At 33.4% G+C, this 12664-nt stretch overlaps 1 protein-coding gene across 13 annotated transcripts in view; it reads right to left on the minus strand.

Annotated features, from left to right (window-relative positions):
- PRPF40A (pre-mRNA processing factor 40 homolog A) overlaps positions 1-12664 on the minus strand; it is a 67809-nt gene that overhangs the window by 25731 nt on the left and 29414 nt on the right. For 7 of the 13 annotated variants that reach the window (XM_031651257.1, XM_031651255.1, XM_031651253.1 and 4 more), the window contains 4 exons: positions 4793-4903; positions 3217-3337; positions 1304-1328; positions 255-629 (listed from right to left, as the gene is read on the minus strand). In XM_031651257.1, the coding sequence (XP_031507117.1) occupies positions 255-629; positions 1304-1328; positions 3217-3337; positions 4793-4903 (632 nt within the window). Of the gene's footprint in view, positions 1-254; positions 630-1303; positions 1329-2916; positions 2971-3216; positions 3338-4792; positions 4904-12664 lie in introns of all 13 variants that reach the window. The other 6 variants (XM_009182251.4, XM_009182250.4, XM_009182247.3 and 3 more) reach the window with 1 other exon arrangement.

The following is a 12664-nucleotide window of genomic DNA, read 5'->3' on the forward strand; positions in this document are numbered from 1 at the left end:
TTGGCAATCTTTCAGATTTGTGCCCCAACTCCCCAGCCTTGGCTCTACTTGTTAAAATTTCAGTGAACTAAAAATTTCAAGTTTGCTGGCATAACCCTCCAAAATTCAGCCTGAAAACTGATCAACTATCTTAACGGCTTGATATTACGATTCTCAAAAAAATTTATTTAAACAATTTATGGCCACTAAACTGGCAACTACTTTTATTAATGAAATCTGGTACTGATTTTCAGAAGACAAGTTACTAAACTTACTCAGCTACAGTTTCTTGCTTAGATGTTTCTTCTCCAGTATTACTGGATACTTCCACACTTTGATCCTGAATAGCAGGGGTACTAGTAAGTTGTGCTTGTTCCTCAGTTGAAATAGTTACTGTATTCTCATTATCTACAACAGTAGCAACAATGGAAGTAACTTCAGGCTCAGGAACAACTGGAACAGTTCCACTGACAGTATTAGAAGTAGAAGTGGAAGCATTAGCATTGGCTGCAGCTGCTGCAGCTGCTGCTGCTGCTGCAGCTGCAACAACAGCAGCTGCTGCTTCTGCAGCAGCCATGGTGCTCATTGTGGTCGGAATTTCTGTTGTAGGGACTGGGGCTGTTGATGTTGTGGTGCACTCTTCTTGCTTACTATACATTAAAAAAAGAGAACACTGGTCATTTCATTATTGTAATCAGAAAGCTAAATAAAGCCAGCTTTAAAATTGTCATAAAATCAAATAATAAGAAATAATTGAAGGAAAAAACAGCAAGAAATGCCAAACCCATTAAAAAAGATTTTAAAACCACAGAATATAACTGTACTACTTTAATTCCATTAACATTCATGGTAACGTATTACAGGCACTCAAAAGTTCAGTAAGCATTCACATTTATAAAATACCCAATCTATCAGATTGTATTACACCATGAAATATGACCCATATTAAAAAGTTCTCTAAGAACTTTGAATTTTCTCCAATTCACCCATTTAGAGGAAACCCTGTGTAAAGGAAGAGATACACAGATATATTTCGTCCATTCCCTCATCAACTCAAACTGAATTTTGGACTATTCTGTAACACAGTCTTCTTAATTTGTAAGGCATACAGTACAAATTCTAATAATCACTGTATAGCAAAGCATCAAATTGAGTAAATATCCCCCTCCCTAATTTTTCCTCAACAAAATGCTACAAGGACATCAAAATATCAAGCCTAACATGTTAAATCATTACTTGTATTACAAAGAAAATTGAGCAAACACAAGGATATTATAGGAGAGACCAAATTCGTCAATAAAAATTGATGTCCAAAATTGCTTACCTGCTTTCTTCAGCTTTGATCATTGCTATTAAAGAGAGAAAAAAAGTCATCTACTAGTTTTAAAATATAATCACTGAAAACAAACTTTAAAAGATTTAAACTTTAAAAGTATCATACAAAAGGATTTCATTTTCCATCCTAAAAAATAAAAAATCACTTTTACAGAACAAATTCTTGCTCTAAAAGTCTAGTATAGCAAATAAAGAATAAAACAAATTTAAATAAGAGTAATTACTAGGAAAGCTTATTCCATGCTGCTGCTTTCCCAGAGGCTGCTGTAACAACTCTATGAAAGTATCTGCATAATTCTGGAAGAAAACAGTATTTTCTCCAGGGATGAGACTCGTTGGATTTATTTTTAAGATACTAAATTCAAAATGGGATCAAATTTATTATAAAATTCCAGCACATATATACTAGCATTGACAAGTAGATAGATAGTTATGCACACCAACTATTTGTAGTAGGGTTATATCAGAAATGAGCTTGATACTTTGTAAATGATCAACTGGGAATCTACCTATCTACATATTATTATTAGCCAATGCTAGTATAGGTAACTTAAACTGAGCTTTAAAGATCTGCACAATTTCAGTTTTCATTCCAGTACATTTTCCATTGGATGTAACAAAAATATCTTCTATTTGACATTATGAAGGGAATGAGGTTCTCCACATTAAGTAATAACACAAGCCTAACTCTTTACAAAAATATTTTTTAAACTTATCACCCTTTAAAGAAAAATATTTCTGAAAATCGGTTTAGGATGGCTGAAAAAAGGTACTTAAAAAGTTATCATTACTAATGTAAATCAACATTTTTCTGATACAGTGATGATCTAACTAATGAGGTGGCACAAGGAAAAGGTAAAGGGGCTTAATATGACAGAGTCTTTTAGGAAATTTTTATTCTCTTTTCCTGCCAGATGTCATTCCACATCACTATCTACTTTATTAGCCCCATTCTCCTACAATCTGCTACTTCTTCTAATTTTATATAATTTATGACACTAGATTCTATTAGAAGTGAGTATAAAAACTAGATTTTCAATCCCTACTGATTATCTCTATTTTAAGTTTTAGGTTTTACATTTAGTATTAAGTATTTCTAGATTTTTAAGGGTTATTCTGATTAGTTCCAATGTTGAAAAATTTTCCCTTTGTAAGTGAGGCATGATACTTGGTTTACCTTAATTCTTCCATAATGAACATATCAAGGCTATTTTGCAACACTATGCTAAACAAAACCAGCATTAAATATATAGTCTGACAATATACTAACAAAATATAAATGGATATAGATTCAAGGTACTCTACTATCTATTACCATAAAATGAGTTAAAACACAGGTTATATGTATGCACCAACACTCAGTAGGATTTGGAAATTTTGTATGTGAACTCCTTGTTCAACTGAATGATAAACAATCTTTTTTCTAAAAACCAAAGTACAACTTTAAAAGCTACAAGCTCATTTATAATATAACCCTTTAATTAAAAGAATTCTTAGAGATTTTTCACTGCAGATTTATCCAATCATGGTTAGTGAATATTAGTGACACACTCTAATAAAAATGTTAAGTATGACAGAAAATGAATTATCAAAGCAGCTCACCATGCAGGTTTGATTTTGTAATAAGACTTCCAGCAACAATGGTATTCTGGTATCCTAGTTTCAGTGGAATCAAATCAAATAAAAATCTATTTAAAATCTATAGAACTGAGATCTAAAGCAACAAGAAAATAAGAGCCCAAAAAACTGTTACGCCATTTTAAATGTTCTAGTCATTTAATTTATTAAAAAAAAAAGGGGGGGGCATTTGTTTGAACAATCCTATTCTGGAGGAATTGTTTCAAAGTGAATGGCATATATATGTAAAACACATACATTAAAAACTACTTTTCCCCATTTTACCTTCAAGATCCTCAAGTTCTTTAGGTTTGGCCCAGCGAGATTCTTTTGTTTGAGAATTATAATAGTAAGGCTTTCCAGAATCTGATTTGTATTCCTTCCAGGGGCATTTAGATAAGAGTTGCTGAAGAGGAAAAACTTCATTGTTAATAATAATATATTTAACATCACTGATCAATTGCATGGCATGGCTGTTTTCACTAGAAATTACCAATTGATACAATTCTAAAACTTGTGAGATGATGGTAATAATATAAACTATCAATTATTGAATACTCACTGAGTGATGTAATTTGAATACATTAATCTTTGTAACACTGCAAGATATATAACATAATTCTATATCTAGGGACTGTTACTTGAAGTCAGAAAGTAACTTGTTTAAGGTAATATACTCATTAAAAAGCAAAGACAAGATTCAAAACCAGTTCTACATGAATTTCAAATCCTATTTACTCTTACCATTCACGCCCCATTGTAGGTCAAGATTATCATCCACATTTAACAGACTTCTCAAATACTAATACTAGTTGGAAAACCATAAAAGTTGGAAAAAACCAAAATCTAGTTTAGTCATGCTTAGATTTCAGTTTCGTAGTTTATGAATGAATTAACTTATGTAAGAAAACACGTAGGTATAATATACTTAAAATCGAATAAACAAAACCTGTTAGGGTAGTATGAGAAATCTATTCAAAAGCTTGAATCCAGACAAACAGTGTCTTGGACAAAGTATATAATTAATATCATTGACTATAAATCAGTATTGGAATACACATTTTTAAAAATCGACCAACCTCCTCTCCCAAGCACTGCTGTGCATATTAGTATGGCAACCTGGAAAATACTTTTACCTTCTCAAATTCCTTAATTAGGAAGAGAAGAAAACAAAAAGGTATACCACCAGCTAGGATGAAACTTAAGCATAGCCTGGAATGCCAGATCAACTCTTACTTACTTAGCACCCCAGAGTTTCTAATTAAACAACATGGACACTGCTTAATTCAGTTTATTCCTTCAATCTTAACTTTTTCTTCAATATCTGTATATTTTGAATGGTAAAACTTAGAGCACAAAATGAAATAAAAACACACTTTTTAAAAGGGCATTTCCTACAAAGAGAACACTTCCCACTCTAAGAGAAGGAAGTATTTGTAGGTAACTTAATTTCATCTCCACTACTCTTAACCCTAGTGGAAATTTAAGAACTCAGCAGAAGTCATTTAAAATCACCCAGTTTTGCTATAAATAGAAACAAAAAAAAGGGGGGGGGAGGCAGGGAAAGAAACAGTCTTCCCCACTTCCAATTTATTATTTAAATCACCTTTTTAACATTGATCCCACTCTACTAGGTTTCCTAAGGTGGGACAAAATCAGTAAATAAAATTATTCTGATGAGTTTTATTCTTCTTCCCGATTGGTGTAACTATACTAACCCTCTTTGTTTCTGAATGTCTTTACAGATCCTCTTCTGACATTTAAGCAGTACTGCTCTTTCATAATCAACTACTTACAAAATCCTAAAAAATATGCCCCAGTCTACTTGACAGTCCCTAAATTCCAGCCCTCAACCTTTTACCTCAGCAGGTGTTTTGAGATCATCCGGTTTCTCCCAGGTAGATTGTTTGGTTTCAGTGTTGTAGTAATAAGTCCTTCCATCAGGTGATTTATGTTCAGTCCACATTGATTTCTAAAGAACAAAGATTATAAAAAGATGTAAATTATGTAATAATGTCATTGACGATATCAGTATGATTAGTTTCAAGGCAATAAATATATTAATAAATCAATTAAAAGTATAAACTGGGCATATTTTGACAGTTTAAGTAATCTAGAATAATTCATCAATACAAGTAGGAAAGGAACTGACAATGTTTTTAGAGTACTTCAAAAGCAGCATGGGTAAATTCAAGTTTCAGGATCTCTCTGAATTACAAAGATAAGACTACTCTCCAAAGAACAGTAACTTTATAGCTTACATACACAAGACAATCTTTCAGAATACAAATCTGTGCCTAGTGGATAAAGAAAATATAGGAACTAGATGTTAATGTAGTTGAACTGACCATGTGATCATTTATTCATCTACTGTAGTCCAAGGAATCCTTGTATCAACTTAGACAAAGTTCTAATTGACATGCCATAAAGAAAGACACAGCTGTCAAAACTGGAAAACACAGCTTCTGGACAACAATCAGAATTTAACTATCAACAAGATGAAATTTGACAGGGATAAAACTTGTATGTGAATGCCTCAAAACAAGATAGATGAGATAAAATTTTACATGAATGAAACTATAGAATATAAATCCACTATTAAGGTCAACAGAACACACTAAGAACCTACTAGAAGTTGCTAATGATACTTCAGGAAACACTAGACATCCCTCAGATAAAAGTTGATTAAAAGTTTTAAAAGGCATCATGAATGAATGATTTACTAGATGATATCAAAGGTAGTAAATCTAGTTCCAAGCACCAGATTTTTCAGATGGTGACAAATTTAACTATACTTGAAGGAGGGTAACAAAAATGATTTATATAGTATTTCCTCAAATCTAAGACATTTTATTGTACAAACCTCTTAAGAAAAAATAAAATCGCTATCAAACGATCATATGCTTTTTTATCACTTGGATTCTACTTCAAACTAAAGTTACAGTCTTACTAGCACATTAATTTTACCATATACCACTTTTATGCAAACATAACAAGAAAAATAGGCAAATAAAGTACTTAAGAGATCCCTTAAATTTCCTCACACTGAGACTTTCTGTGTCAGAGTGGCTGATATCCATTATACTCCAAATATAAGCTCTTTAGCATCAAATATATTGGTAATATAGTATATCTTTTAAAAAATCATAAAACAAGTGAAAAGTCACTGGTACAGGTTCTTAATGCCTTTTGTACCTTATTTAAAAAGCTGATTTTTTATTTTTTCTTATCAACTTTAGAGTAAGAGCTCACTTAGTTTTGATTTCTGTTTTGGGAATGTGACTGAACATATGTGATTCATTTCTTTACCGATTTTCTCACCATAATCATTTTATTCCTAGCTACTAAGGGAGTGACGTCACTTTTATGATTTTCTTTGAAACCAATGACATCCATTCTTTTGATGTGGGCACTTTTGCTGTTTACTCATGCACAACTGCTACCCTGACAATGGAGGTCACAGATACTATGGATTACAGCAGGGGTCTCCAACCCCCAGGCCATGGACCATGGGGCAGTTCCAGTCCATGGCCTGTTGGGAACAGGGCTGCACAGCAGGAGGTGAGCAGTGGGCGAGCAAACAAAGCTTCATCTGTATTTGCAGTCGCTCTCCATCACTCACATCACCTCGTGAGCTCTGCCTCCTGTCCTATCAGTGGTGGCATTAGTTTCTCATAGGAGTGCAAACCTTATCGTGACCTGTGCATGTGAGGCTGCATGCTCCTTATGAGAATGTAATGCCTGATGATCTGTCACTGTCTCCCAACTAGACAGTCCCGTCTGCAATAAATTTCTGCATGCTGTAGCAGGATTATTAGATAATTCCAAAGCTGTGTTAAATTCTAGCACTTTATACTGGATAAAACCACCACAATATCTCTTAAGCAAATATAAAACAGGTGCTGGAAAAATAATCTGGCTTTCTGCTATTAGCCTGCTTTAACTTATTTTCATCAAAAGTTGGTGCGATTAGAAACACAAGTGTGGAAACTTCAACTATATGGTAATGCTTTATTTCACAAATTAAATGGTGTTAAGACAGATAAAGGGGTTTATTTTTCTTTTAGAAACAACTAATGATCTCAGTAGCATCTCAAAACTGCACTACCTAAACAGAGTTCTACCATAAGCTGCAAAATTGTGTAGACTACTTTCAACTTTCCAAGTCACATCTGCTAAGGAGCATCAAGGAAAGAGCAAAATCAGCAACACCACGAGGAAATAAAAGAATAAAAAAGAAAAGGACACTGTATAGCTGACCAAATGATGAGGAGGGAGAGGAGACACAAGCTAATAAAACAAATAGAAATCAACTTAATATTCTTTACCTATTTATTTAAGCCTTATAACTAACTACACTACAACGCAAATATAATTACTATCTTTCTATAGATAAGAAAACCAAGGTTTAGTAAGGCTAGTAACTTGCTCATAGGGACTTGGGAAATGACACTAGAACATCGAACTGCTTTTCAAGATCACAATTATTTTATTACCAACAGTTATTGTGCTAATAAAAAATTAGATATGAAACAACAGTTCTGGGAAATCAATTAAAACAAGATTTTTGGGCGAGTAGGTAGATAAATTGAGAGTATATCAGCAAAATAAGGGATAAAATTATCCTTACTATATCGACAATCAATATGAAAACACAGTCTACTGGAAAAATAAACATGGCCATAGACAGAATACAGTTAATATATTAGATGTTCAACTTCACTAGCCAATCAAAAAACCACACATTAATGAAAACTTTCTGCTCATCAGATAAATGACAAAGACCATTAATATACAATGTGAAAGAAGTGTGAGAAAAAGGGTATTTTCACGTGCTACCGCTGGGAATGAAATTAGCATAAAGGCAATTCAGCAGTTCTTACAGATATTAAAAATGCAAACATCACCACTTGAACCTGAAATTTCACTCTGAAAACTTCCATTCATATTGTTGCAAACACGTACAAGGATGTTGTTTACAAGATCATTACGTGTAATGGTCAAGAATTACAGTTAACTCAATGTCCACCCATAGGAAAACAGGTCAATTATGGTCCATTCATATTACTGATTATCTTATTTATAATAAAATAGAAAATGTCTAAAATGCAGTGCCAAATGATACAGTGGCAAAAATATATACAGAAAAATCATTTGAAATGCAAAGAAAACTGGGCATAAGGAAAAAAGCATGCACATATAACTATCACAAGTAATAAGCTCTTCAGGTTCAGAAAAAGCTAGTCAATAAGACACAAAGAAGGTTTTAAAGAAATTCAATAAATATATTCAAACTCAACCTTCTATGTGTCATGGAGACAAACACATATACACACACATTTGTACAATGTATAAGCTGAATTTATGAAAACTAGGAAAAAATGGCTAAATCCAAACACTGAATAAATAGAAAAATCCCCTTACTACTCTAAATAAGGAAAATATTAAAAAGCTGGCTAGGCTTGGTGGCTTCTGCCTGTAATCTCAGCATTTTGGGAGGCCGAGGCGGGAAAATCACCTGAGGTCAGGAGTTCGAGACCAGCCTGGCTAACATGGTGAAACTCCATTTCTACTGTACTGAAAATATAAAAAATTAGCTAGGCGTGGTGGCGCACGCCTGTAATCCCAGCTGCTCAGGAGGCTGAGGCAGGAGAATCACTTGAACCCGGGAGGCGGAGGTTGCAGTAAGCCAAGATTGTGCCATTGCACTCCAGCTTGGGCACCAAGGGCAAAACTCTGTCTCAAAAAAAAAAAAAGAAAAGAAAAAGAAAAAGCCAAATAATAATCAGAATTGAGGAAAAATAGAATCACAGATACAGATTTAAAAACAATCAAAACCTAGAGAAAATGATTTCCAAGCAAATCACTTTACCAAAATTCACCCCAGAAAAAGCACATCACACTTGAACATCCCAACAACACAGAAACAAGAGAAAGATACAAAACCAGATGGTTTCACAGCAGAATGTTATACAACCTGTAAAGAACACAGAATTGCAATGTTATATCGGGATTTCAGATTATAGGGGGAAAAAGATGAAAAGCTCTCCATTAATTAAAAAGAAACAGAAAAGATACCAGAAGAGCATCATGAATGTAAATTTAACAACATATACACTCTGACCAAGCAGAATTTACTGTAGTACAAGAGTAGTTCAATATTAGAAAATCTACAGAAGAAATTATTTCCATTATCTAATCAAATAAAAAAACAAGTATGTGATTCCACTATGGTATGATCAAATCACACCCAGAAAACTAAGTTCACAAGTATTCAAAAAATAAAAAAAACAAAATGCTCAAATGAAATAATTTAAGAAATAAAAAACCTAAATGATAAAAGGCAATCAGTTATCACCCTAAAGCCACTTCCATTAAAATCACAAAAGCACACCTGGAATCACTAAAATTCTGGCAAATATACCACAGCAATAAAATGAAATTACTGGTGCAAATTTTGGAGAAGTAAAGTTCTCTTGCCTTTACTGCTATTTTTATATATATAAAATTCCAGTGAAATCTAATTACAGTTTTTAAATGCTATTTGAACTGATAAGGAAATCTGGTAATGTCACTGGTCACAAGACAAATACACAAAATAATCTGCATAGATGATAACTAGGTTAAAATAAACATAGGAAAAATTCTGTACTCACAATGTAACATTTTTTTCTTTTTTTTGAGAAAGGGTCTCACTCTGTTGCCCAGGCAGGAGTGTAGTGGCATGATCACAGCTCACTGCAGCCTCAAGCTTCTGGGCTCAAAAGATCCTCCCTCCTGGGCCTCCTGAGTAGCTGGGACTACAGACACACACCACTATGCTCAGCTAATTTTTTATTTTTTTGTAGAGACAGGGTCTCACTTTGTTGCCCAGGCTTGTAACACATTTTTACAAAGCAAACAAACTTTTAAAATAGGGTACCTATTTACCTTATCTAAGCAGAAGTTAAAACAAAAATCATAATGGAAAAGTGGGAGACTATATACTGGTAAAAAGTAACAGATCAAAAACTACCTAAACACATAGGCATATGGCAATTTAACCTTGAAATTCATAGAGAAGCAACAGAAAAATACAGGGAGAAAGAGATGACTCATCTTTTCTAGCTAAAGATTTTAATTCGCTATCTTCTTATGTAGATCCAAGCAGATGAAAGACATGCCAAGATGCAGGAATAACAAAGTAACTTTATATAGCACACAGAATATTCTTAAAAACTAGCCCTGAACGACAACATATATGAAGCTTTAATAAACTGTAAAGAACTTTACATCTTAGAGACTGTACTTTCTGATCATAATGCAATAAGGATAGCTCATTAAAAAAAGTTCCCCAAAGGTACAATCCATGAAATAATTGATGGGCTGAAATAACAAATTTAGTTTTCATTAAAATTAGAAACTTCTGCTCTGTTAATCTGAAGAATGAGAAGATAAGCCACAAACTGGGAGAAAATAGTTGCAAAAGACTTATCTGATAAAAACCAGTTATCTTAAAACTCTACAATAAAAAAACAATCGGATTAAAAAATAGGCAAAAGATCCAAAGAAACACTTTCCCAAAAATGTAAAGATGGCAAATAAAGATGCTCCACATCACATACAATTAGCCACAAATTAAAGCCGGATACATTATACACCTATTAAAATGAAAAATCCAAAATGCTGATATCAAATGCTGGTGAAGGTGTGGTACAACAGGAATTCTCATTCATTGCTGTTAGGAAGTCAGAGTGGTACAGCCACTTTGGAAGACGATTTCAAGGTTTCTTAACGAAACTAAACACACTCTTACTACACAATCTAGCAACAGTGCTCCTCATTAATATCTACCCAAATTAGTTGAAAACTTATGTACACACAGAAAATCTGTACATGTATGTTTACAGCAGCTTTACTCATAATGACCAAATCTGGGGAACAACCAAAATGTTCTTAGTACATGAATGGATAAAGTGTGGTACACCCAGATAATGGAGTATAATTCAGTGAGAAAAACAAACGAAGTATCAAGCCATAAAAAGACAATGGAGGAACCTTAAATGCATATTACTAAGTAAAAGAAGCCAATCTGAAAAGGCTAAATACTGTATGATTCCAACTATATGAAATTCTTAGAAAAGCAAAACTATGAAGGCAGAAAAAAAATGGTTGCTGGAGTAGAGCAACAAGAAATGAATAGGCAGAGCACTGATTTTTAGGGTAATGAAACTATTCTGTGTGATACTGCAATGGCTGATACATACATATTCATTATACATTTGTCAAAATATATAGGATGTACAATATTAACAGTGAACCCTGATATAAACTGTACTTTGGATGGTAACAATTTGTCATTGTATATTCATCAATTGTAACATATGTACCAATCTGGTGTGACATGCTGACAGTGCCAGACAGCAAGTTCTCTGTGGGGGGTAATAATCTGGGAACTCTACTATCCACTCAATTTTGCTATAAACCAAAAACTGCTCTTAAAAAACAGTATCTATTTTTTAAACAAAGTCTCATGTCTGGAAACCAAGAAAAACATATCCCTTAATAAAGAAATTTGTGGGTTTTTTATTTTGAGATGGGGTCTCCCTGCTAATGTGTGGTGGTGGCATGATCTCGGCTCACTGCAGGCTCAATCTTCCTGGGCTCACGCAATTCTCCTACCTCAGTCTCCCAAGGAGCTGGGACTACAGGAGTGTGCCACCATGCCTGGCTAATTTTTGTATTTTTGTAGAGATGGGGTTTCACCATGTTACCCAGGCTGGTCTCAAGCTCCTGGGCTCAAGAAATCCTACCACTTCAGCCTCCTAAAGTGCTAAGATTACAGGCAGGAGCCACTGCATCTGGCCAGGAAAAGTATTAATATTGCTTTAGAAATACACAAATAGAAATAAACAGTGGAAAAGGAAACACAGAGATAAATCCCAGAATACGTGAGAATTTAAATATGACAATAAAGAGCTTTCAATTAAAGTCAGAAAAACTGGTTTGATAGCTGACACAACTGGCTATCCATCTTATAGACAGATATTCCAGATGAATCAAACACTTAATGATTAAAAAAAAAGCAATGAGAATCTTCCAAGAAAATACAATGAGGAAACTTTTGTAAAAATTTCAATAAACTCATCAGCTAAAAGAGATAACCTATCTAATTACTACATTAACATCCTAAAAGGTTATGTGGCAAGATCATTAAAAGCAAAATCAACAGACCAATGACTAAGAAAAATATCTGAAATTCATGATTATTAAAGGGTTAACATCAATAACATTTGAAAAACTCTTAAAATGAAATTTACAGGAAAAAATTAAAAATAACCCAAACTAAAAACAGGAAAGGACAGGGACAGGTTAACAGAAGAGAAATCCAAATACCAAATAAAATGTTCAATCTCATTAAGAATCAAAGAAAAACTATCACTTTAAACCCATGTCCACTCACTAAAATTCAAATGAGTGATACCGGCTATTGCTGCTAGAGATTCTTGAAGAAAAAGACATGGTACTACACCATTATTAGATATGTCTTTTTATACATATGAAAAACAACATGACTTGAAAAACAACATGACTAGTTACACACGATCCGTCCCGAATATGTTATTCCTGGAATCTTTCTTAGGTGTAAAAAAAAAAATTTGTTTATAATTGGGAGGGGATCCTAGATGTAAACGGAATTTCCATTAATAAGTGAATGGTTTAATGTGTCTCTATGCCAAAGAATACTTTATAA

Source organism: Papio anubis, chromosome 10 (assembly GCF_008728515.1).
Source record: "Papio anubis isolate 15944 chromosome 10, Panubis1.0, whole genome shotgun sequence".
In the NCBI taxonomy this organism is placed as follows: domain Eukaryota; kingdom Metazoa; phylum Chordata; class Mammalia; order Primates; family Cercopithecidae; genus Papio; species Papio anubis.